The following is a 27,950-nucleotide window of genomic DNA, read 5'->3' as shown; positions in this document are numbered from 1 at the left end:
TGAGTTCTGTAATATGTATCTTCCCCAGAGTTCCAAATCAATCTGCAATATCGGTTCTTTCCCTTTACTCCGATCATTACTTCCATATTCATCAAGTCCAATTGAATTGAATTCTTAATCAAAAGAGTGCCAATGTTTTTTGTGTTTGAAGTTTAACACATGATTAATACCCTTGAACTATTTAAGTCTTTGATTTGATTTGATTTGATGACATATATTATGCCGTTTTCCCTGCAAATTGTTTGGTGATGCAGAATCCTTGGTCAGATGCGCCAGAGTAGTAAACTGCTGGACAAGTTTTTTACCTTAGAGTGAGTCTGTGACTCACGTACTATTCTGTGGTGGAGGGGAAAAAGTACTTGCTTGGTCCTATCATTGATTTCCCTTTCACACAATTTGCAGAGACTTGGATTCTTCTTCATGAAAGTGTGGATTGCTTTCTGGCCAGTTGCATCCTGCCTTGTAGGCCAAGTAGTTATGGCTTGAATTCTTTATTTGATGTTTGTTAATTTTTTTAGAGCTTTTAGTTAGAAAACTAAACAATTTACGGAAAATGAAGTTAGAAACTTGACTCTATTATGAAGTGAAGTGGCAGGCTATTATTTATTGCCATGCTGTGACTGTCAAACTTAGTACTATTTTCTGGGGGGCGAAGTACACCCTTGGTTGGACCTGCCATTTCTTTCCTTCACACTATCTGCAGAAATTTTTGTTTCTTTCTTTTACTTTTTTCCATGAAAGTGTTGATTGCTTTCTTGCCAGGAGTGCTTGTCCTTCTCAGATCTATGGGCCAAATTTAATGGCTTTGTTGGCTGTCTCTTTCATACTGCAAATCAAATTCCCTTTCTTTTTTAGAACAACAGAGAGAGATAGGAAGGGGCAAGAAGAGCCAGCCCTTTTTGAGTCTCTGATACAATTGGCTAGGATTGTGACAAAGGAAGACTGTGAATGAAATTGCTGTTTCTAGTGTTCTGTGATTGTGACAACTCAAGTTGTGGAAATAGAAAGTTATCTTATTTGAACACTTTAAAATTAAAGTTGAAGTTGGAGAGATAGTGATATATAGGGAATTGAAAATATTTATGAGGTTCGCTTTTGCCTTATTAATATATATGTATTTTCTAAAATCCGTTTCTTTTTCTGTTTTATCTTAGAAGTACTTTGTAAGGTTTTAACTTGGAGTGAAGTGGAGAGAAACAGAGAAAGCGGAGTGAATCTGAATTTCCTGACACCGGAAAGTATGTTTTCCTCATTAAATCTGTCTTTCTTTACTTTACCCCTGAATTACTTTTAGGGTTTTGGAGATTTTAATACCTTTTGACATAAAATTCAAATCTGACCTTTTTTCCTCCTTAGACTTGATCTTGTTGAAGGGTGCCCATAAATCTAGGGTCTAGGCTACTAAATTTTGCTACTTAAGTTTCTATTTCTCACATCTTACTGCTAAGTCATGACTCATCAAGTACCATCCTCACCTAGAAGAATTCACTCAAAATAAATGCAAGTACTTTTAAATGCATGTTTGGAGTTTATTTTAGAGGTTCATCCAAACAGAGGTTTAGAAAACTCAATTTATTATTCTCTAAAACCATGTTTGGCTTCTCTGAAACTTGTGTTTAACAGATTGAAATTATCTTTTAAATCCCAGTTTTCCCAATCCCACTCAGTTAAACTTGAAAACTGATTTCCAAATGCAACCTTAACACAAGTTCTAGAACTTGTTGGTGCGACCCCACACAAATATTTGCTTAGAAGCAATAATTTGTTGCTTCTAGGATAACATGACTTACCAATTTCCTTTTTGTTTTTTTGCATGAGGGGTAATGAAGTCAATTCATCAAATTCTGAAATTGCAAATGGGTTCCTTTGATCTTGTCTGAAAATTTGCAAATTTGAAATACATATTTAGATTTTCAATATTTCAGGGCTATTTAACCATGTTTCGTTCTTTTAAATGTTAAATGATTTGTCTTAGAGGTTAATTTAATTGTAAAATATGTGGTGGAAAATAACATAAAATTTAGAAATATGTAGCAGATTCAGTTGGGATTTAAACTGTCTTTTGTGTGCATTCTCCCAAATGCATGTTTGACAATATGAAAACCATGGTTTCAGAAGCACTTTTTCGTAAAACGAGACAAATTCCTACATATTTACTTCGTAAACCGTAAAAGCACTTTTGAAATCATGATTTGGCTTCTATTCAAACACCCCTTGAGATTAAGGTTGGATTGTTCATTGTTATATCTGCAGGAAGAGGAAATTTCTTATTCATTAACTTTAACCCAAACCTTTCCTACAAGTTCTTTCTAAGAATCTTCCTATGGAGGAAATAATTAATTCATGTTTTCAGTTCTGGGTCTTCACATTTTATGGTAACTTTCCAACGCTTTGTCTCACACATATATTTATATTGAAGAATTCTGAGGAGAAGTCTTTTTAAATTATTTTATGTAATACAATTAATTCCAAATAGGATCTAAAATAACTTTAAGTGAAGTGTTGATTGAAAGAAAAAAACAAAAGGCAGGATTCACCTTTTTGAGACTTGTAGTAGGCCACACATATCTTTTCATTTGTATTTGCTCTTTTCAACAAAAGTTTGCTTCAAGATATCGAATATTTAAAAGTGAATTCAAGTAGCCGTTGGATAGGCTACTTCGTTAATGTGCTGGCTAATGACAAACGGCTCACTTAAAAGTGCAATTTTACCCTATTTTATTTTTCAGGTGTATCCAAACCATGATTTTTTTAGTAGTATAATTTTGTTTATAATTTTTTATTTTGTTGCAATTTCACCTCTAATTTTATTTTTAAAGTGCATCCAAATTAAAAAAAATAGAGAGTAAAATTGCATCACTAAAAAATCCAGTGCTGAATGCATTTGAGAAATAAAATCAGCGTAAAATTTTGTATTTATCTTTTTTTTTAAAAAAAAATTACCCATGAATCTGGATTAAAAATTTTTAAATAGTAATAGGTTTTAAAGTATTTAATATCCGTAATTTTGACTTATCAATATTAAGTTCAACGTGTAAATATTAATTCTCTTTGGACCTATCAGTATTACATGAAACTCGAAAGATTTAATTATATTTAATTTTCTTACCTAAAATTTATGGGTAATCTTCTCTTGTCCTGGCGTCGCATATAGATTTGAGATCTGAGATTGAGTCCAAAAAAAAAAAAATCCGAGATTGACACATAATAATATGTGTACTCTACTTTAAGCTAATTTCTCTTTCACCTTTACAAATATAGATTGAAAATAGCAAAAAAAAAAAGACCGTCAAAATAAAAAAATTATACACAGAGATCGATTTATAAAAATTGTTATCAAAACCATACTAATATTATATAAGTCCTTGTTTATATATTTTTTTATTTTGAAGTCTTTTTTTGTCATTTTCCCTATATAAATGATGTGGATTTAAAAAGAATTTTATAATTGGATTTTGGAAATTTTGAACTATTTGTCAATGGATATCAATAAACTTTAAGAGATTGTTGGAAAAAAAAAACATCTTTAAGAGATTGACCTAACACTTAACCAACATGAAACTAGTTGTGAACATAATATTATATTATTATGAGTCATATCCATTAACTCCTAATTTTTTTGGGTTTATTTATTTATTTAGGTCTGTTGTTTTGCCATCATTTATTTTTTAGGTCTTAAATCCTATAATCTCTGTTGGAAGGAATTTCTTATGGTTAATATCTTAAACCTTCTAAGGTTATATATTGTGCCATTATATATATACATATATATTTAAATTAATTGTAACTCTGCAATTAGAATTTAGTAACTGAAGCCTATATTACCCCTAAGTTATAAACGGGAAACACTTTGCTTTTTCTCCCAGTTCTTTTGGTCTTGCTATTCTCTTTTATTTCCTCTTTTTCAGTAACTTTTCTTTTAACTTTTTAGATTCTCATATTGGAGACACTATTAAAGATAGTCTATTAATTTCACCCAAAAAATAATTTATTTAAAATGAGATGTTGCACAACTTTACCTCATAAGCAAAGATGTTCACTAAAACAAGCTCCTTTATGCTTTGTCCTTGTAGGGTAATGAATAGCATTTTTTTTATTTGTAAGTGCATTTAAGTTGTTTTATATAATAATGTATTACTGAATTTTAAATGCTATATCATTTTCTTGCTATGCTATATATTATTTAATCTGTTTGGTATCCACATCAAATAGAAAATAGCAAATAAAACCTACCAATATGTGAAATTACGATTTGGGACCCTCAATTTGAAAAATAACCAATAGAGACCCGATATTATATTGTAAATATGAAATCTTGGTAAAATGTATGAAATGCCCCTCAGCTAAGTTGTGATTTGGATCTACTGAAGTTACCATTTTTTAAAATGAATTTGTTATTTTTCATAGTCAACTTGTTATTCGGCATACCCTCAGCTAAGTTGTGATTTGGTCTACTGAAATTATTATTTATTAAAGTGAACTTGTCATTTCCCATAGTCAACTTGTCACTTAACTAAAGGGCATTTCAGATATTTCACCAAGATTTCGTATTTGCAATGTGGGACTAGGTCTTTATTTGCCATTTTCTAAATTGAGTCCTAAATTAGAATTTCACATATTGGTGGGTCTTTTTTTGCCACTTTCTCTCAAATAAATCCTTACTTTATTATACAAAAAGATCGAGACACGTCACAGTTATTATCTTTGTTATCATCATTAAATAATGGTAACTATCTTATTATTTTTTTATGAAAATAACTATCTTATTATTATTTGTACTTTAAAGACACGGATATTTTTATTTATAAAATTATTTTTCCATTTTCTTCTATGTCATTCTATTGTACCGTTTGAATGAATTTTTTTCCCCTGAAGGATAGGTATCTTCCTATTAGAGGTAATCCTATTTGAGACACTGTCGGGTACTAAATGTGGATACCTCTCCCAGTGGGAATTCGAACCTTAGTTTGTCATGTTATGAAAGACTAGCCTTTTTTACTAGACCTAACCCCTGGTCGTTTAAATGAGTTCTTATGCTATAAATTTCCAAATCTTGACCCTTCTACTTCAGATGGTTTATAAATGTGAAGTTCTACCCATTGCTCGGGTTGCATAGACCTCACATTGGCATCCCTTATTTTTCAGAAATAAAACTATCATTGTAATTTAAAAGAGAAAATTACCGAAAAAAGCCTTATATTTTATCTGAGTATAATATATTTTCAGTTACGCATAAATGTCTTTCATTCTGTACACGGTTGAAGACGCACACAACTAAAGTAATAGGTGTATTGAAAATATCACTTCCTGTTCTAATTATAAGATCTCATTTATAATCTACAAATAAGATCTTATAATTAGAACCAGAGATAGTAAGTTATACCCAGGTCTTTAAATAAATTTTAGGTACTTTGGGTAATGAATTGGGAAAATCTAAAAAAAATAATTATTGAATTTTAAAATTCCAAATCAGGAATTACTACAAAAATATACTATTTGTTTTTTAAATGTAGTCATTTTCTTTACGAGTGTAGTAATCAATACTGATTTGAAATTTTGAAATTCAACAGTTATTTTTTTTGAAAGTTTTTCTAATAAATTTTGCTGTAAGAATTTTTCAGCAATTTTTCCTAAAAAACTATTGACACCATTACTTCCCCTATAGAATTCATGCTTTCCCATGTGGATAGATTTTGGACGTGATGAACGAAAAGCTGTACTCTCAGCCGTGATAATCTTATTTTGATTTCTTTTCGCTGTATATTAAAAAAAAAAGATAATCGTATTTTGACAATAAATTACAACGAATAAGCAGTTAAATAAATAAAATTGACATATAGAGAGCTCAATATCAATATTACATAATACATCTCTGGCCAAAAAAGGATATCATATAATACATCTTGAACTTTGGTTGGAACCAAAAAAAAAAAAACTCATTTTTCTTAACCACTGCTTCATTAAAAACATTTACTAAGATGCATTGTATTGAAAACCGGACCGGACCGGCTGGTTCAGACTGGAAACCGATCCCGTTAAGCTGTGAATCGGGTTACTGTGTGACTCGATGTGACCCGGTTTGAACTGGGGTGACCTAGACTGAACCGGGGTGACCCGCTCAGTTTGGTGGATCAACCCGGTCTCCTCTTTTTTTTTTTAAAAAAAAATTTTTGATGATTTTTTTTAAAAAGTTGTTAATAATTAGGACTTAATGATTGGAGTAATTATAAGGAGAAATATTTTATTATCATATATCCATTTTGATATTTTGTTGGGATGAATATTTAGTGATTTTAGTAGTATGATATTATAAGAAATGTAAGAATGTAATTATTTACTAGTAATTCAAGATATTAATTGATATCTAATTCTTAGTGACCATTTAAATTTTTTTTATTTTTTTATTTCTCACCGGTTTGACCTTCGATTTGACTCCGGTCTGACCCACTGACCCTTGACCCATTGCCTTGACCGGTTCAATTGCCGGTCCGGTTTTCAGTACTTTGCTAAGATGGTCCTCAAAATTATCAGTGTCTCTAACTAAAACAAGCAAAAATCAACCGAACATATAAGTTAACTCAAAAAAAATTATTTATTATAATGTGAGTATTTATTTATTAGGTTAAGGTGCAAATTTATTTTGAAGGCTTTCACTCAAGAGCGCTGAGCACCCAACCGAAATCCCATTTTCACAAGCACTTGTCGAGGACAACAATGCTCACTATCACTAAGCTGCTTCAAAACACTGAGAAGATGGATACAGGAAGTACATTACAATTTAAGACCAACAATAATGTCTATTGATTTGGGTGGTCCCTCCCATACATAACAGACAATGAAAGAGCAATCCAACTCAATAAGTATATTATCTGCTATGTTTCTGAAATTATGCATATTACTACTCAGTACTCACAGAGATATGATTTCAAACATCACAGGTTTAACAGTACCATGATCAGATATCCTATCAGAGCATAAAAAGCATGGATCCCCTTCACATTACTGGAGAAGCCACTAAACTGAGATAGAGATAGTGATGCAACGCACATAACATGTAGGTCCCACAGCTCTCTATCCCTCTCTCTCTCTCTCTATAATTTCATTGAATTTCCTAGTCATGTATTCATAAGAGGTCAAAATGACAGACCTTAGAGGCATTTGGCTTCAATCTCTTCCAGGGTAAGCCCCTTGGTTTCTGGCACAACAAAGAAAATGAATACAAGTGATACCACAGCTATTCCACCAAATATGTAGAACAAAACTCCTGCTCCCACCAATGCCTGTGATAAGAAAAAGATAGTCAGACAAAAAACCATCTCAAATTATCATAATGGGCTAAGAAGCATTGGTACAATCATGGGACCTGACACAATATGGGCACTGTAAATCAAGATGTCTAAATGTAGTTTGAAATGTCATGCCGTATAAGACACGACTTGGAGTTGACACAACTTTGCTCATGCGGTATAAGACACGACTTGGAGTTGACACAACTTTGCTCATGTGGTATAAGACACGACTTGGACTTGACACAACTTTGCTTTTGAAGTCTCTATGCTTTTCCTAATTAAGCCAACAACATACATGGCCCTGGCCATATGTTTTAAGATTGAGATGAACAAAATGTTTTGGATTAAATTAGTCTCTGCTCTTTCCCTAATATAACCCATAGAAAAAGGAAAAATTATGGTATTTTTTCTCAACGTTGGTCAAACCATGAGCGTTGGCACGAAGCAAAAAGCCCAGATGAGACGGTGAAACGGAAATGCTTCATTTATGTTTTCTTTACAAAGAGTATAAAATAAGTTGGTTAACAAAACACAAACACACATACAGAACAGGATTTCCGGATAACTTCCAAAAGTCAAAAGATTGAGTGGGGGGGAAAAAAAAAAAAACCACACAGATTGTGACAAGGAAATGTACACTGTCCAGTGTGTCCGAGTGAATTTCAGTAGACATAGATCAGTTTGGCAACTGCTTAGTGATTTGTGTGACTGGTAAATGACATCATGAAATATACATATTTTTTAAAATCAATAACACCAAAATACATTTTTCTGAGTTACGTTTTTCTAATAAATGTTAAGAATTTATGTTAAATTTTAAAATAAAGGACATGCGTGCAAGCAAACTACTGATGAAGAATCTAAACTCCTATCCCTCAAGAGGAGAGCCAAAATTTGCCGATAGAAGAGAAGAGATAATAAGCAAGAGAGTGCAAGAATTAAAAAAGCAAGAGATGAAAGAACTTTTAGTAAATCCTCATACACAATACCAAACAAACAAGCGAGAACAATGTGATTACAGTTAACATTCAAACGCACAAGGTTGATATTTTAAGATTAGATTTTTGTGAGAGAATCTGCTATCATCTGACTGAACACGACACACTTAAAAAAAAGGTCTCCATAACCATGTTTAAAAAAGTAAAGGGATTAAGATCTTAATTACCTTCAGTGGGGAGAAAGCAAATGTCACTAAGGCATTAGCACCAAAATTAACGAGTACTGCTAAACTTAGTCCTCGTCCTCTTAGTCGCAAGGGGAAAACCTCTGATATCATGAGCCATCCAATTGGACCAAAGGAGACCTGCAAAAATAAACAAGGAATCACCTTGAGCAATCTTATGCAAGCACTACAAAATAATTTTCTTGTACCAGTGTGTTATGACCAGAAACAGAAAAGAGAAGACAGAGAAAAGCGTGGAGAATAAAGCAACTCTTATTACAACCAAGCTCGTCTAACAACTTGTAGTAAACAACCCTTGCCTAACATCGGAAAGCAGATGTGCAGAGTAAACAAATAACGTATGAATCATGGTGATACTGGACTCTCACCATCAGAGTACTGTTGATCACAAGGACAAGAACTAGGGTACTTTAAAATAAATTCAAGCAAGACTTCCCAAGAACCATACTTGTCAGGTAAGTCACACCATCAAACCAGTTACTATGCAACCTCCCTGATTCTTGTTTAAGATTCTCTCTGCAAAATTTCTTCCATGGAACTAGTTCTTTGGGAGGATCTGGCCAATATATGCAGAATGATGCCAAGTGTCTGGAAGGTACTATGAATTCAGGGCATCATCTTGGTTAAGCAACATGAATAAAGAAATACAGGAGCCAAATGAAGAACTTGAGCATCGCCACAACATCAGCTCACAAGATCCAACACAGCAGCCCTATCACACTCGGAATACAAATACATAACAACAAACACAGAACACCACAACACCACAAAGTCCATGGATATATCTTCGCAATAAAATAATGAATCACACAAAAACATCACAAATGACCTGTTAAAGACATGGATCACAATTTCAAGAAACTAAGAAATAAGATGATCAACAACAACGAGAAAAACATCAATGAGTCATTTGTGACAGCAAAGTACCTGTTAAATTTAAAGGAAAGTTTTGATAAGACTGGCAGTGCTCAATGGTAGTGAATGTTAGGCTTCAAGGGCCAACAAGAACAAAAAATTGGGTGGCAGAGTTGTTGATGTTAAGATAGATGCTTAGTCATAAAAGAAAAGACTCGATTCATAATGATAAGATGAACATAAGGACTTAAATACTTACTGGACAAACAGATACTACCAGACAGAGAAGAAGTGGTTTGAGAAACATTAAATACTCATCTATCCAAGCGACATATGGTTGACATTTATTCCTTAACTTGAGGAGTGCGGAATCATTAAACTAGTTTGTAGTGAATCTTGGAATCATTTGGAGCATTTACTCCTTTTTTCTATCTAATCAACTGGAGGCTTTATTAGTTCTAATTATAATTTATTAAGAGCAGATTGCATTTGTCTTTTTTCCTTTTCATTTACTGCATCAGCTTGAGGAACCTTAACTCCTTTGATTCAGTTCAATGCATGTATGCAGCTGTCACTGGTGTTACATTATTAAGAGCAGTAATATTTAACATTTCAAAATGTTTGACGTAAAGACCTTATCCTATTCCATGAGTGCTTAATAGCAGGGTGCATCACTGGAACAAATCCATCTATATGTCCCAAGCATATTGATGGAAGCCACGTTGAAAGTTTCAAATTACTTGAACAAGCTCACACAGAACTCTTGTCTCTGGTATTTGAGGGACGAGACCTTCCACACACAAACTCATTTATTGCCTACCTTTCACTAACGTCCCCCCATCCCCTACAATATTTTCCTCAGTGCATTCCTCACTAACTTATAGTGGAACTTGATTTCATGAGCACCAACTATTCCTCGATGAGAAACAATGATCTACATCACATGCCATGCAGCAACCAAAACTTGAGTAGCCAAATACTTGCAAGAACTTTCCAGGACTTGATTCTGTTTTGCTAACTCTTCCTTAACGTCATCAAGGTCCAAAAGTCATAGCACGTGAATATCAAAGATAACCATAATACCCCTTGAATTACATTACACTACTGTTGAACCTTGCTGATTTCTGAAATTGTGAGAGCGTTGCAGCAACCTCTTTGCCACTCATAAGAAATTGAATAGAAGCCAGACTTAAACCTGGACCGTAACCAATCAAGTAGGAAGTGTTACTCATAGTATCATGCATTTTGCAAGGTGCTGCCAAGCATTGTTTTGATTCTGGATGCCCTCTTTTCTCAATAACAATTTTGTAAGTTGAGCACTTACAAGTTACAACAGCAACTTCTTCATAGCTCTTAAAATTCCAGGAGCTGTGCCAATTCCCAAGCCACTCCAACAGTGAGAGATGCTTCTATTCCCATATTTCCACTAAGAATCTGAATTCTTTGCTTTTCCTCGTCACCACTCTTCTTCAATAGTTTCCCATCTCCAACTTCACCTTCAAACATTTAAAGCAATTAAAGAAGATTTCTTTTCTGGTTTCTACATCTATCAAAGTCCAAAACATCCCCTCAAGGCTGAACCACCCTCACCTCCTTGCTTCTTGTCTCACCAGAACTACTTCATTTGACATTTTATATTAAGCTAGGTCCCATCCTTAAATTATATACCAGCATCCCAAAGATATAACTCATTATATTTTATCAAACGAAAACATTATATATCTAAATCTTTGAATACATAAAAAGCATATACACAAAAACTGAATACTTTCCTTTGTCACTGCAGGCAGCTCATATTACAAGGGCCGTTCAGCATCAAAATGATTATATAAGGAAAATTATGACATTTCCCTGGCGATTCAGGAGCTACCAAAAACAGCATCTTTACCAGTCTTTTCAGGTCATTGATTTCAACAAGCATTCATAAATCTTGACAGATCCAGTCCATATCTTCTCTTTGACTTATGACAACAAACATCGAGCTAATTGAAAATACAGCCTAAACATTTACAAGCACAAAATCCTGGAGTGAAAAATCAAACAAAAGATCAAAAGAAAACATGTTCACCTGATAAGCGCTGACGTACAACAGCAGACCAACTACAGCAACAGCTGATGCGTCATTCAAGAACGTGTAATATGAACCCAGAAGGAATAAAGAGACAATCTGCAATGCATATGGTTCTTCAATTTTAAAGACTGATGCTTGAATTCCTTGTTTATTTATTCATTTTTATTTTTTATATCAAATAATTTTCATGTCAATCATGTAAACATGACTGATAAGTGAATTGGTTAATCAATTTGATATGAAAATAAAAGGATAGCCTCCAAGTAAACTGCCACTAAGAACAACCAACATTTAGAAAAGGGTAGTAACCTACTATTCCCGTAACTCCTACAAATAGTAGAGGTCTCCTTCCAACTCTATCAACAACGACAACAGCAACTCCTGTCATAATCAACTACAACAGAGAAAGATAAAGAAGTTGCTGTCAAAAAGAATCTGCGAACTTGATAGGAAAGTATTCTCATAGACTTGGCAAGAGGAAAAATAATAGAAAAAGAAAAAAAAGTTTTTTGGAGGGTTTGTGGTGGAACAACAAATAATGTGAAGACATTTTTGGATCACTCTTTTACTTTGCTTTTTCTCTTGACGAGAATGTGACTGATATGTTGCATAGATGGATTGTGGATTTAACTTGAGTTTTCATACAAAAAATCTTATACTTATGTCTAGATATATTGGATCATGCTCGCATAATCTCCTTTAAAGTGATAGCTCAAGTTAAGAAACTTAAATGGATACTTAGAGAAAAGCAACATGGAAAAAAACAGTCCAATGAGCTTTTGGGTAATGCTCAGTTATATTTAATGCTTTTAAGGTAAGCTTCCAGGCTTCCTGCCCCTTCTATAGAACACAGTTTTGATTGGCAGTTTTCAACCTTTCCCCAGCGACAATGCTATTTTCCAGGTTCAATTGTCAATTTTTATAGCTACCTTCCACTTAACTTTAGCATGCACCCTACTGGTTTAACAACGGTATTTTCTCTGTTACTACAGATGCTGTTGTTAAAGCAGTCGCTAGTGAACCTCACTTAAGCCTATCTGTGGTCCTCCTCTCCACAAGGTCAATGAGTTCTCGACTTAAGCATCTTATCATATTTCTAGTAACAAGTGTCTTTTCACTAATCTTAATATTATTGTTCACTTCCTTGCTGCCGTTACCTTGGCTAGTGGATCACAAAAAAATGCCAAAGGCATTGATTGGCCTATATCATCCCATTCACTCTATGCCTGTAGGTGCTGAACTTTATGTTCCTGAATGACTGTTTAAATCGATACATCTTAGGAAATTGACGCACACATTTCATTATTTCATTACATTTTCCTTTTCTTTCTATATTTTCTACATAATCAAACACTTCACATCAGAATTTAGTAGAACTTTTATCTGCATCCCCAAAACACCAATAAATGTCAAATTATGTAGCAGCGTTTAATTTAAATTTACATATTGTGAAAACATATAGTCTACCTTCAATACACCAAGGAGAATTGACACACGAGTTGCATCTGATGCTGCAGAGAATCCTGCACTCTATCGAAATATAGGATTTCAGTGTTGTTATATTTCATTAGCACCTCATATTTTACCACTGGGACCGAAGTTTCCTAAACCAAAATTAGCAAATCACCTTGAGGATTGTTGCAGCATAGTACAGCACACTTGGTTGTCCTGTGATCTGTCACAAGTTACATTGTAAAAATACACATCTATTGGCAGCACCTGATAATTTGCATGGTTTGACTTCACAAATTACAATACCTGTTGAAACAAGACCAATCCCACACCAATTGTAAGGGCTTTCAAATATTTTCCTCGGAACATTTCTCCAATAGTAACTTCTTTTTCTTCACCGAGACAAGAAAGCTCTGCCAGAATCTCATCCACTTGCTGAAGAGCTGAATCACCAATAGCTGGACCCCGAAGTTGACACAAACAAGAAATTGCAGTATCTTTCAAACTCTGGGCATTCCCTTTTCCCTGTATACAACGTAAGAGGATCCATCTAGGAGATGATGGAAGACACCACATTCCAATTCCCATAATTATTGCCAAAGGACTACTAATTCCAAACATATAGCGCCACCCTGCAACAGTGTCAACCAAAAGGCTACCTACTCCATACCCCGCCTGCACAAGGTAATATGAAGCCAAGTTTATTGCAGGAATGCTCAGAACAGAAAATAAAATAAAATAAAACAAAATAATTTTTTTTTACTTGGGAGCCATAATACAGCACAATGACAACAACAATATAACTATATAAGGCAAAATTTGAGAAGCTTGTTATCTTCATTTCATTTATAGATCCAGTGAGTTCAAGGGGGAAATGTAAGAACTTACAACCATCCCAAGTACTATGAAAAACTCTTTCAGTGAGATTAATCGACCACGTATTGGAGTTGGAGCTGTCTCTGCAATGTACATAGGAGCCGCATGCATCGCCTAAAATAGATAAATTGGACACCATTGATATTGCTTGAACTTTAGCAAGACACTATAAAATTGAATTAATAAGATTTTATCCACAAATTCTCTAAAATTACTTTATAATGCAGTGAAATCATTCTTCCATTTTTTTTTTTTTTGGGTGCATGTCTACAGCAACGCAGCAATGTCAATAGTTCTGAAATCCATAGAATTCATTTTTTATTTAAAATAAGGAAAAATGCAAATAACAACGACAATAGTGGAACAAATATACTGATGACATGAAGTAATCAGAGAGTTGGGGTGACATCATATTATGTGATACCTCCAACATGCATAAGTTGGTAATGCATGCACAGCTGCATAGTTTACATAGATAGAATTACATAGGAAAAGGTGACAATGCATGCACATCAATTCATGGGCAAAACGAATAACTGTAAATCTCAAATGCAATCCTCCAGCATGCAAGAGACACACAGAAACCCTCACATCCAAATTTGTTAAGTGGTTTCCTACCTCATCTAAACAAACTAACAAATATGAGCCAACATGCATCATGTCTATTTAAAAAAAAAGCATACCAGTCCAATTCCTAGACCATATACAAATCTTCCAATCACCAAAACAGCAAAGTCAGGAGCAAATGCTTCTATAAGAGCTCCAACAAAATACAGCAACGCAGCCACAATCAACTCCCTTCTTCTTCCTTAAATAATACCAGTCGTTTAACCTTTGTCAAGAGATGAAAATATCCAAAACAATAGTTGACAAGTGGCAAAATTTACCTAAGAAGTCAGCAACATTGAAGGCCAACACGGAGCCAATCAGCGCACCATATAATGATCCACTAGTCTGAAAAAGCACCATAGAATGATTTAAAATGAAACAAAAGTGTATTTTCTAGATCATTGTGTAAAAACAATATATGAACATAATAAAGGATGGAAAGAATTAATGAAATTACTATAAGCAAAGAAAGGAAGTCTTCTGAATCTAATATAAACTCACCACAAGACCAATTTCAACTGAAGACAAATCATACCATGATACTCCACTTAGTGTAGCGGACTGCAAAAAAGAGAAATTATAACTATGCCAAGCAAAGAACTGAAATATAAGCTGCATTAACCAGCTTCCCAAGAAAATTTCAAGAGCAACAGTAAGTTCAACCAAAAAGAAAGAGTTAATAAAATGCTGTATTTCTGCATATTAAACATCATGGTTATTAAAAGAAAGCCAGTAACATGTTAAACGAGTTTCTATCAATCAGCAAAAAGGACCAAATTGTTATTATTAAAAGAAAATAGATTTTACAGAACATTCTCCCCCTAAGACTAACTTTGTCCAAGTAACCTTTCCTGTTAATCTATCACACGCTACGATAACAATAGTAATAGTTAATCTTTTAAGGAGATAATCCAATGTTTTTCAAGAGATATTTCCGTTACAGACTATTTTACTTCTTCCTGCTAAATGAATTAGAGCACTATATGCTTAGAAACATGATGTAACAGGCCTAATTGAACTCTACTGTCTTGTTTAAGCCCAAAATGAACAATGTGTTATCACATGCCAGCATGCCACCTCATAAGATTAAATCAGAACTAAATGAAAATATAATTAAAAAAAATTATGTCTTTCTAACAATGACGCGGATGACAGAGAGAAATCAAATTATTAAACCAAGAAATACTCATTATCCTTTTTAGCATGTTTTCTAAAATTCTTTTTTTTAAGAAAAATTTGACAGCATTATGATTGATTAAAAGTAAAACCCCTTATATGCACGTATCATCTTTTTCTCACATGCCTAAATGAAGTTCATGTGAAGCCAAAGAAACCAAATAAACATTACTAAAATTTGATTCCAATATTACTTATTTTGATTTATGATGATACTTTGATGATAATTATAGCAATTAAAAAGAATAAACAAGAGCATTAAACATATACGAGAATTATTAATTCAAGACTTGGTTCATCTCTGAAATTGTATCACAAGATCATAAGGGCGTACCTCAATGACAATTGTAGCACAAGATGTGGCACCGATGTCATAGCCATATAGTAGCCCTCCCAAAGCTGGAAAGAGAAATCTGAGAATTTCAAAACTATGTTAGGTATCACTGTAGAAATCAAACATCTGCTATCAGCAACTGAATAGGGGCACTATATATATTTCATGTTAAGGAATAGATACAAAATGATGAGATAAATTCAGTCAACCCAGTAGCATGGATGCATGCTAAATTGAGCATTTAGATATTAAGTAGTGACTTATGTTTTGGGGAGAAAATATTTAGTAGTGTCAGTGTACAAGCTCAAGGCACCATTTGTTATATTGATTTTTAATATCCCTTGAAAAACTAACTTGGGAATTTATGGGTTCTATTTTTAGTTCAATACGCCAAAAAGAAAGCTAAGAACCTTGAATTCCCTTGGGAATCAAGTTTCTACAAAGCTAAGGAGATAAACTCTCATTAATAACCATGGAACAAAATTTATTCTCATGACAGCTTTGGATTATATGAGTGTCAAGTTTAATGTCAGAATACTTGCCATCACCTCCACCTCATTTATGAAAGTTCCTTTGAGGAAAAAAAAGCAAAATATTAAAATTTCATAGAAATCCTAAGTAACAAACTGAACATGGGAACTTCATTATCTGGATATATGGCTGAAATTGTTCAGAAGAGGGGATTCCGAGAAGAGACAATCAAGACCCAACAAGGAAAAAAAAAGAAGGAAAAGAAAAGATAGGACAGTGCAACGGGCTCCAGCCACCCTCAACTCTTGGTGACTAACACATTTTCGACCTTGGAAACACTAAAAGCATAAAATAGAAGCAGACTTTTTTCTCACACAAGGAAAGAAAAATTTTTCAGCCCAACTAATCCCTTAACTTTTTTATTGGATAATAATATTTTATTAGTTAGAAAAGAAGAAAAGAAGAAAAACACAAGTAAGGAGGATAAGATATAATCCCGAACTCTAATTAAACATAAACATTGGACTCATGCGGCTCAAAAGTGCAAAATCTAACCTCTCTGCATAATAGACCAGGAGTTCTTTGCAAACAATGTGCAGAATGTCATTTCTAAGTATAACTCTATATTTGCTTATCTATATCATGTAATAATATTAAATTGAGCAGAAGGGACTAATAAACAATACTTACGGGACAATTACAGCATAGACGGAATAATTTTCAGAGTGATGAACCCCATTAAGAAGAGGCTCTCTTGAGCTCCCAATCTCACCAGATGTCTTTCTTTCCTAATGAAAAGTCAGTGAATTTCAAATGTTATAAGCAGTGAAATAAATAAAATGAGTATGGTCTATAGGAAAATAGCTTGTAGGCATATATGCACCACTATGTACATGAACATGCATCTGATTGTAGGCATTCAGCTCTTCTTTTCAACATATATGATCCCATCAGTGCAAAATGAGAGGAGGAAAATAGTGCTGCCTCCATTCCTAAATATAAGATCTAGATGTACTATCTATTATCTTGGTTTATGATATGATTATCATTTGGGATTTAGGGTTTGTAATTGGATGGATTAGTTTAAAGTTTAGTGTTAAATTTTCAGTTCGGTCAAAAAAGAAATTAGAAATTAGGGATTATCAAAGTGGTGTTTGAGCCCAAGACATGTTATCCCAGAGTAGCATCTTCTTGCATTTGCACTTGAGTCGTGGTAAGATGAACAATGCTTAAAAAAAGGCTTAGAAGATCAGACCTCTTCAGATGATATTTTATTGTAGAAATCATTTAGTTGTTGTGAGTTTAAGATATTTTGCTTCTGTTTCTTTCCCTCGTGTTTTTTTTCAATCACATATACAAAAAAAACGAGCTTAACATTAGTAAATTGACTTTACCAGACAACTTTTAGTCCAGAGATCTGCAACAATGACATGTCAATAAATTCAGTTCTCTTATTACTGTTAGCACACAAACTCCCTCAACATGCAAAGAAAACCAAAACGAAGTGGATATGGATGAACCGATCGCAAACCATTTGCAGTTTTAACTTCCAACGAAACAAACACGCAGAATCATGGGAAGCGAGGGGAACAATACACCAGTTACTCGAGCATCAACGTGAGAAGAAAACTGCCGAAATATTTTTTTTCCAGCGAGAAGGAAATTGCTTTCATTGAACCCAGTAATTGTTTCGTGTTCTTCTGTTCTCAGTAACTTTCTCGGAGACTAAAGGAAGTGATTCTCTCAAGTATCCACCTACTACAGCGAAAAGGAGGTAAACCGTAGACTTTGGAAGAGAGAAAACCATACCGTAGGTTGATCAAGATCGGACGCCATTGCTTGGAAGCGAAGACTGAGCCAGAATTGTTGAGGAAGAACAAGCAAAGCGAATTGTAAGTGGAAGAATTACATATATATATATATATATAAACGGACGTCCAATTATCCAATCCCCATTGAAGTCAATATTCTCACTTTTAAAAGAATTGCTAAGATTTCAATAAGGATCTGTTAAAATATCAAATTGGTGAAATCAGTTCAGAGTGAGAGTGAAAGAGATAACAAAACACTATTTTTCTTTTAAAAAAATATATGCAAACTAGAGGATCTTCTAAATAAAGAGAAGATTCAAACACGGAAAAGGGAAATAAGTGAAACAGTAATCAAGGAGAGAGTAAAAGATAAGGGTGTGGGAGAGCGCCACGATTCGTAGTTGAATTGCGAGCAAATGGTGTCTTCCAGAGACAAAGACGTTTAATTCAAACTCGAGTTGAAAACGACGCTTAGCAAACGGCAAAATGAGTCCTTCAGTACCCAACAAGTCCTGAAAAACAAAACAAGAACACATTTTTGCAATGTGAAGTAGGTAAAAATACACTCCACCAATAGTAAATGAAAGAACTAATTAGAAAATTATTTTTTTTAATTCTGAATATAAGATTTTAATATGTTATATCACTTATATTTATCAATTTTTTAAAAAATTAATTTGTCTAACTTATAAGGAATATTCTAAAAATTTTGTATCAATTTTATTAAAATTAAGTAATTTATTTATTTTTATTAATATTTTAAAATTAATTAACTATTTTTTATATTACGGACTAAATAAATATTTTTTAAAAAATAAAACTTATCCCATTCATATTTAAAGGTATTTTTTAGAAAACTGTAATTTTTCACATACCAAGCGTCGTATTCGTCTTTCTTCTTGAGCAAGTAAATGAGTTCATACTAATTGGAGGGGAATTGAAGCAGGTTGACATATTATTCATATAAATTTTTTTTAAAAAAAAGATGTTTTCTTTCCTTTTTCCTTACATAAGTATGCTGAGTATGGAAAAAAATTGAAATGATAAATAATAAAAGTTGCAGTGCCCAATGAGATAGGTGTAAAAAAATTAATAAAGCTACCCCAAAAAAAAAACCCTGCACAAAAAGATCTAGGACTTATTTATCAACATGTTCTTTATAAGGGATTTCAACTACTAATATATAAAAATAAACAAAAGAAAAAGACAAAATCCACTAGTGGTATGTTAGTTCTAGCTTAGTTTGGTATAATGCATCCATGTGCCAACCCCCATCCCTCAAGGGTCTTACCTCTCTTTGTCAAATTTTTGGGGAAGAAGGCGGAACACAATTTGGAAAGAAAATGACTAATTTGGCCCTTATTGCATCATGGTGTTTTCTAATTGAATGGAATTATCAAGATATATTTAATACATATAGTAAGCAAAGTATAATATTGCATTTTAATATAAGAGCTAATAGATGAGTTAAATTTGATCCTAATTATAAGAATTCATTCCATTTTGCTCTCCTTATTTATTCAAACTAAATCTATTGATTACATATATTAAGGGTGTTTGCATCAAAAGTTAGTTTCAATTCAAATGATTTAAGAGGGTGTTTTAGGAAAACCAACGTATATTCTTGACAAATAACTAATTCAACTACTTTTTTTAATCATCTTATATTAAGGACAGGAAGTAGTAATTTTTTTCATAATCCACACACCCATCAAGGGTTCAAACCTGCAATCTCACACTCAAAAAAGTTTTAAAGGAGGTGTTTAATATTAATTAGGCTACAAAATCCTGATAAGCAAAGTATTATGATTTGTTTGTTATGCAAATTTTTTGACATATCTATGGTTATTATAACGGCAAGGGGTTGGTAGTCAAAATCTAAAAATTAAGTGGTTGGCTTTGTCCTATTTTTTTTTTTGGTAACGTTCCTATTATCATGCTGTCCTGATTAGTTTTTGTTTTTTTTTTTTTGCCCAGATTGCTTTGTTAAAAACCGTATTGATAGTTCTAGAAGTGAAAAGAAAAAGTGCAAGTTTGGATTAAATTTTAAAGGTGTTTTTTGGTTAAAAACTACAAATTCCTTCTGATTACAAAAGTCACCTCAGCTTCCGTGCCAAATATGAAAGTCTAAATGCAAATGTTGTATCTAAACATGTTGCAGGCAGTGCAATCTCTGTGTTTAGTATAAGATTAATTTAGAAAAATTAAAAAATTACTTAATCATAACATATGTTACATAATTTTTCTGAACTACTTCTATATATATCATTGGATTATGCTACCTCTGATCCTAAATAATATAAGACTTAGTTTGTGAAGAAAAACGATAAATATAAATACTTTAAAATAATTTTTTTTACTTTTCTTAATCTCTCATATTAAATAACTAGGTCTTATATTAAAGACAAAAAATATTTTTTCTAGTCCTTAATATAAAATTTATTTAACTAATTTGATTAGATTAAAAAGTTAGGTAAGTTAGTTAATTATAAGAAAAATGATATGTTTTTTTTAAAACACCATAATCATCCTTCTTAATATCTTCCCTCCCTCTTCTACTTGATTATGGTTAAGAGAAGTATCCATAGGGGTATTTAGAAAAAATTGATAAATATGAGAAATAGATTTTATATTTAGGACTAAAATCAACTCAGTAATTAGGCCTTATATTAAAGACCGGAAGAATAATATATAATAAAAATTAATGTTAGAACAAGACTTTCTAAAAATTGGTTTAGTTCTAAATATTGGTTGTGTAACTATTGGAACAGTGCTCACATCACAACTTGATATATTGAGTTTTTCATGAGCACTTGAAACGTCATTCCCCCTAGGATGGCAATGTTTTGCCGGAAGTTAAAAGGTAAACCTTTCTCGAAAGATGTTATTGACTGTTAGGTGAACAACTCGGAGGGTTAAATTTTTCCTCGCACCTATCTAAAGTCCTCTCAACAGATATAGTGCTTCATTGGTCCTTTATAAGATGAGAGTAACTTACCATTTTAATTAATAATTTATTAGCATCAATCTTGTTTGGTTTCTTTAATACCAAAGATTCCATTCTCATGATAAATATCGACACCCACTTCCCGTGCGTTTGTGTGCGCTTTCTACCTAACGCCATTGGTGTTTCTACGCTAGAATGAGATTAAGAATATTCTTTATTATTATTTTTTTTCAGATATCATTATTCTCTTGTAACTTCAAATAATATTAAAATCTGCATTACATTGTATATAAAAAAAAAATCTCCATTACACTATTTGAAAATTGCAAATAATATCACTTTACCCCGCATCATATCAAGTTACAAGATAGCCAAATTTTATATTGCTATAAAACACGACCAAAGACGGAAACTTAAAAAAGAAATGTGAACATTATTTTTATGTCACATGAAAATATCTATTTATTTTAGCTTCAATTAAGGGGTGTTTGGGTAAGATTAAAACCATAGTTTTAGAAGTGCTTTTACAGTATACAAAATAAATATATGGAGGAGTTTATCTAAATTTACGAAAAAGTACTTTTAAAAAGTTATTATTAGGATATCCAAACGCCTTTTTAGTTTTCTAGTTTAATCGTATAAGAGAGGGTGGTGGTGGGGTGAGGTCAATAATTCAAATTCTCTGATATATATATATTTTACAAAAAAGTTTTTTTTTTTTTGGGTTTATGTGACTTAATTTAGTGGCCTCTGTTTGTCTTTTTCAAAAAAAAAAAGAGTTTTGCTTCCGTGCAGAAACCGCAGGGCTGTCTAGGGATGCTCCACTACTTTTTGTTGGGAGTCACCATGTTATTTCAAGGTCACATTCCCTCTTTCCTGTCTGCCCATGAACTTGTCGACGTTGCTTTTCCTATGACCATGCACTTCAGCTACAAATTTCAAAACTTCCCTTTTTTTTTCAAATTAATAGACAATTTTATTTCAAATGATAAAACAACATAAGACGACACAAGCTTGAACCTTAACAATACAAGAACAAAACACCCATAAAAAAGGTCCAAGTCATAATAAATTCATATTACAAACCAAAAAAAGTTAAGGCCTATGCATTGTCATGTATCATTTTATCCGTTCAAAATAAAATTACCTGATAATAAAAAAAATTTAAAAGTTCCTTAAATACTCTAGAGAAGTCATATCATCTATACATTATTTAATAGTAAACAATTCAAATTGAATACGCTTATTATTTATGTGATAGCTTTATGGTAGGTAATACAATAATATTTAAGGTCCCTACATGGAAATCTTTCAGTGTCATTTTCTTATTCATTGTTTGAGTATAAAGTTGCCAATTAACGTTGCAGTATGTAGACCATGCATTTCATTTTTAAAACAAACAAAAAAATTGCATGGGCAATAGATAGTCAACAAACTTATCTTTGCTTTGGTCTCTACCTGGAAATCTTTTAATGTCATTCCCTTGACCGATGTTAGTGTATAAAGTTGTCAATCAACGTTGCAGTATGTGGATCATTCATTTCATTTTTACAACAAACAAAAAAATTGTAGGGGAAAAGACAGTCACTCCCAATTAAAAAAAAAAAAAGTAAACTATATTTTAGTCCAAGGTGAACTTGTTGGATGTCACAGGTAATAAGCTCGAATTCTTTTTAAAGATAACTGAATTTCACAAGTGGAATTTGAATACAAACCATTTATTCTCACAGGGTAAAAGGAAGAAACATCCAAGAATATCTTGCAGCTCAGTCACAGCTGAACTGCGCTCCAAGGTAAGTCTCAGGCCTTGGACTGCCATGGCTGGTACCGGGTCCAGTCTCTCTGCCCTGGATTAAGAGCATGCCCCTTGGAATGATAGATATACTGTTCACCTTCTCCAGACAAATTCTCCTTGTGTTCAAGACCGTACCTTTTAGGTTTCAGCAAAAGAAGCTGCAAAGAATCCAATTATTTATTATTTCAGGAGTAAGATTTTCAGGTTCCTGGCCATATGGCATCATCGCAGTAGGAAAGAAATGAGTTTACCTCATCTCCTGTGTGATCAGTTATGAAGTGGAGCCAACCGTGCCATTCAGGAGGAACCTGAGAAGCATTGTACCTAGCCTTCTCTGCATATTCAACCCATCTGTGTCTTCCTACAAGTTGTTAAGAAAAACCCCAATGTGTAACAGTTCGTTAGGTAAAACTAGTGAATTTACAAAATCTAATAAATTTGGTCCATGAACTCGTTAAGAGATTGCATGCTCATCAAATAGAAACACAAATATAGGTTAAAGAATACAAAAAGTTTTTTGTCTGATAAGAGAGCTAGTTGTTTAAGTTCTCTAGTCGATTGTTGAATTTCTTCATTAAAGTTGTTGATTGATCTTAATTTTTCTTGTGTAGGATTTTTATTTGTAACAAGCTGCAAGTTCTCTTAGCTTTATATTCATGGGTATTGCGAGGCATCAAAGATTTTGGGAAGCATTTAAAGGTCATTAAGGAGTTACTTCTAGTGCAAACAAAAACATGTCCTGTAGTTATAGTACTACCGTACTAGAATAGCTGAGTGTTTTAGTGATAAATTTTCTTTGGTCCATTTTTTCCCTGAATTTTGTTCTCATTTGCTCAGCTTAGTCCCGCACAAGGAAGGCCTTAAGGAAGATACTCGTAGCACAACCAAAGTAAAAGGTACAAGCACTTGTAGGGTTATATTACTAGTATATATAAACAGGATAAGGATCAACGTCAAATAGAAAACAGTTAAGCCTTTTAGCAATATTTTTTCTTCGTTCTCTTCAGTTCCTACCTTTTGCTATCGCATTTTGTCAACATTGCTCTGTACATGTCTATTTTGAAGCAGAATTTCAAAAGCCACAGTATTTGGCATTACCTTTTCTTGTTTATTATACATCACAATCAGAAAAAAGGCATAAAAAGGGCTTTTCTGTTAGCATAGAATGAAGAAAAAATGAAATAAAACTACAAAATATCACAATAGAGACGTATTATTCCATCATATTTTATCTGATCTGAGTAAAAACAAAGACTATGTAATGATAAGTTGACATTTATTGTTTTATACTTTCATTCAATTCAAGATCCAATCACATCAAATTACAGTGAAAACGAACTATTTATAAGACTGATCATTGCCAGACTTAAGCTCAAATACTAGAGGCTAGATTTGAGGAATTTCAGCAGTGATTGAATTATAATAATAGCTATATTAAAAGAAAATCATGTGCGCAGAGAAGGAACTTACCAAATTGCGTATCTTCAAGTCTTTCATAATACTTGTTACCAAGTTTATCAACACCAACAAGCCTTGCCCCAATATTATGGATCTTTGTTTGCCTACATAAATTTAGAAGAGAGTCTGAATAACAGAGAAAAGAGGACTGACAGAACACAAACCTCCCGACCCCACTCCCCTAACAAAAAAGGAAAAAAATAATAATTAAATAAATTAAGTAAATAAACTAAAGACAGAACCATCTGGGGCTGTTTTGTTGACATTTTGAGAAACTAATTAAATTACAATAAACCATATAAATCTTCTGAAAGAAACAACCCGTGTGTGTTCAATCAACTCAACTTTAGAAAACAACCCGTGCGTGTTCAATCTACTCAACTTTCTAAAACTGTTGGAGTCACAACGCTCTTAAAGAGCTTTTCACTTTGCTTACTGGGGGTAAGGGGATTCAGATAATGTCAATAATGCCACCATCTCAGTCCTTTCAGACTCCAACAAATACAGTTAAATTGCTCCAGTTGGATTAAATTGCTTGTGCTTGAAAAATGCTGCTCAGTACTACAATACAGATACTCTTCCTCTATCTTATTTTGGTTTCTTACCATCATAAGCATCATTTATATTCAGGCAGGGTGGCACAATGCAGACAAACGCCTTGAGTTTGGAGGGAGGGAGCTTTAAAATGACAAATGGGTTTATCACGATCTTATTCATGTATAGAGTGACCCAAAACTTGGGATCTTGAGAATCACTTCCTTGATCCACATCATAAAAGATTCAACAGTTTTAGTTGGCTATTGAAGGCCTAACACAATCCTCCTCCTTTATCCGGGCTTGGGAATTATTTACATGAATAAATAGCAGAAGATTCAAGAGTCCATGCTTTGGTATGGATATTGTACAAGGTGAATTCTAATAATAATAATGATCAGCATTCCAGCTACGGAATTTTAAGACTCAACTGCTGTAGAGAAAGAGTGGGCTTCAAAGAAGATGGCCGAAGAAGATTAAATGTCAGATCCAAACCAGAAGGCTCTTGCATTGGATGCAGATTGTTTCTCTTCTTGTTCATGCCTGCACACTAGTTTGGTGATGTATGCTGCTGAAATGCACAAGAATAGGCTAAAAATGGAGAACCTATCACGATTGTGGTTCAAGAGGATCTGATGGGGATGGAAAGGGCATCTCAGAGGAAGTGGGCCCAAGTTCTGGACTGCAGACTGAAAAAGATGTGGTTTTGGCCTTAGAGAAGGTGTAAACGGGTTAATTTATCAGATTATGAGATGAATATAATACATAAATGTATTTTTACAAAAATAGACAGCAAACATGAGGGAAGGGCTATGTTGGAGATAAGGTCACAATTGCCAAAATAGATCAAATTCTAAGGCTAACAGGGCTCACCATTCTGATTTTTCTAATAATTCAGATTCAGTATTAGATAACTTCTCATCAAGTTTAGTGAAGATGACTGGATGGATTTAAACTTTGATGCAAAGGAACACTCAATTAACGAATGGATTACCAATAAGCGTTCTCAAAGGGAAAAGAAAGGCCAAGTAAAGAAGGGAGATTAATGGAGATCTTGATGGAATTTCTCAACTTTTAGCCGAACATAATACCAATGGAGCTAAAAATTTATCTAGGATCAACGATTTGGAACATACCAGGGTCAATCTATTGGATAACACAATACTTAAGACAGATTCTTTACTGGTCACAGGAAGCAGTCCCCTTGAAATACCCTTTGTTTGTCTTCCCTAGTTTGTTTTCCTAAGCCCTAAATCTGATGTTGTGCTTTCTTATATGGCAGTTGGACAGCGCGCATGGGAGGCTTGTAATAAGTGGTCATGATCTTGGATGTGGAATCCTTCATTTGCCAATGGACAATCATCATGTTTCTCCCTCAGCTAGCATTATGAAGTATCAGGTTCCTAGCAAACAGGGGTTCACTTAAGTCCTTTAGGGGGGAATGTATTGGGTTGGTAAACCCTTTAATCATGGGAAGGTTAAGGAGGTTGATGGTAGGGTATATCCTGATATAATTCAATTTCAAGAAACAGTTAGAAAATCATCGATTATAATGCATTTTGGATAACCATTTCAAAGGTCGGGATGCATTCCTTCTTCTGGTTCTTCAGGTGGTCGTTTGGGTCTCTCAGGTGGCCACCAAAGTAGATGTTCCAACGGTTTTTTTAATTGTTTATCCTTTCTTTTTTTTAGCCTTGTCAGACTTCAAATTCCAGTGATGAATGTTCATTATGATTGTAATACACTGCCATCAATTTATGGTGCAGATATATAATATACACAGCAGAAAGGAAGGCGCATAGACTAAAACACAGAGGAACATATATCCAATCTAGAAACGGAAAACATTAACGCAACTACGTAAGATATGCAAAGAGACGACTTACAAGAGGTTTCCATCGCTAAGGCATCTCCTGGAAGTTCAAATGATAAAAGGCACAATCAGAACGACTAAAATTTTTAAAAATACATTTAAAGTCGGGAAAAAAAAATCAAAGTGCCCCAAATAATTTCTACCGGCACGAATCAAAATGAAACGCCTATAGCACCAAGCCACCAGCCATAATTTACAATCACCTCAACCCGATAATGTGAAATGAATAGGAAGAGTTAAACAAATGAACAAAAGCAGAACCGAGATCTTTCACCCACTTCACAGCATCCACCAACCAAAACAAAACATTTTCAACTAAGCCCCAAAATCTTGGAATCTAACATTTTGCCTTTCAGAATTTTCCGGCGGTTTATGATGCAACGAAACAAATCCAGAAATCAACTCTCAAAAGCAAAAGCAAAAGCAAATAAGCGAAGGAAAAAAAGAAGACTTACAAGTAGCCTTCTTCCTTGAGGGTTCTAACGAAGGCACTTAATCCCTTTTCTCTGATCGAGTTCACGACGCTCTTCACTACCGACGCCATTTCTCGTCCTCCCCTCCCTGTTCTCACTAGTCGCTTCCCAAGCTTTTCGTTGGGCTCCTTTTGCGATTTGTTATTTTTCTTTTGGCGTTAATTTTCTGGTTTCTTTTGCCGTGAACTTATGCCTTCCAAAATTAATTATGAATGTTTTTGGCCAAAAAATTAATTATGAAATTAAAAAATTAATAAAGTCCTCTATTTAATATAAAAACTAATTTAGTTTTTAATATGATCCTAAATATAAAAATCTAATTCATTTTATGCTCAATATTTATTTTTTTAAATAATTCTTATAGTATCTGTGTGTGTTAAAGAGTTACTATTAATTTATAATTTGAACATATATGATCTTAATAAAAATGTTTTAAAAATACAATAACTAATTTACTATAAATAACTAACTTAACTGATATATTCTTAAATACCGGAGGTAGTAATAACTTATGAGATTTTATTTAGAATTTATAATTAATTGATTGATTTAGGACGTACAATGCTATTTGCTTTTTTTTTTTTTTTGACAACCACTACGATAAAAGTATTTGATAATTGAAATTATTTATTATTTGGTCTTAGGTTTATAATTGATTTTGACATACAATATTTTTTTGAAAAAAGCATGATTTTGACTTTACTTTTTTCAAGGCTAAATAGTTTCCTAAAAAAAATTCTAAA

The 27,950-nt window shown here is 33.2% G+C and overlaps 2 protein-coding genes across 2 annotated transcripts; both read right to left on the bottom strand.

The window, feature by feature from the left end:
* Nucleotides 1–6,728: 6,728 nt before the first annotated feature.
* On the bottom strand, nucleotides 6,729–18,500 carry LOC114722700 (D-xylose-proton symporter-like 2). The gene is made up of 14 exons (XM_028908792.1): nucleotides 18,126–18,500; nucleotides 17,007–17,104; nucleotides 15,846–15,924; nucleotides 14,837–14,896; nucleotides 14,614–14,680; nucleotides 14,410–14,534; nucleotides 13,739–13,840; nucleotides 13,157–13,525; nucleotides 13,026–13,073; nucleotides 12,866–12,928; nucleotides 11,712–11,792; nucleotides 11,396–11,494; nucleotides 8,455–8,592; nucleotides 6,729–7,280 (listed from the first exon to the last, which is right to left on the bottom strand). Exons 1-14 carry the CDS (start codon nucleotides 18,150–18,152, stop codon nucleotides 7,149–7,151), a joined length of 1,488 nt encoding a protein of 495 aa, XP_028764625.1. The 5' UTR covers nucleotides 18,153–18,500; the 3' UTR covers nucleotides 6,729–7,148.
* Nucleotides 18,501–22,670: 4,170 nt separating this feature from the next.
* Nucleotides 22,671–27,333, bottom strand: LOC114722699 (probable NADH dehydrogenase [ubiquinone] 1 alpha subcomplex subunit 12). The gene is made up of 5 exons (XM_028908790.1): nucleotides 27,190–27,333; nucleotides 26,748–26,774; nucleotides 24,340–24,431; nucleotides 23,121–23,230; nucleotides 22,671–23,027 (listed from the first exon to the last, which is right to left on the bottom strand). Exons 1-5 carry the CDS (start codon nucleotides 27,276–27,278, stop codon nucleotides 22,875–22,877), a joined length of 471 nt encoding a protein of 156 aa, XP_028764623.1. The 5' UTR covers nucleotides 27,279–27,333; the 3' UTR covers nucleotides 22,671–22,874.
* Between the last annotated feature and the right edge of the window lie 617 nt (nucleotides 27,334–27,950).

This window comes from Neltuma alba, unplaced genomic scaffold (assembly GCF_004799145.2).
Source record: "Neltuma alba isolate B1F8T4 unplaced genomic scaffold, ASM479914v2 tig00012103_pilon, whole genome shotgun sequence".
Taxonomy (NCBI): Eukaryota; Viridiplantae; Streptophyta; class Magnoliopsida; order Fabales; family Fabaceae; genus Neltuma; species Neltuma alba.
The sequence above is the reverse complement of the archived record's forward strand: the minus strand, read 5'-3'. Positions and strand labels throughout refer to the sequence as shown.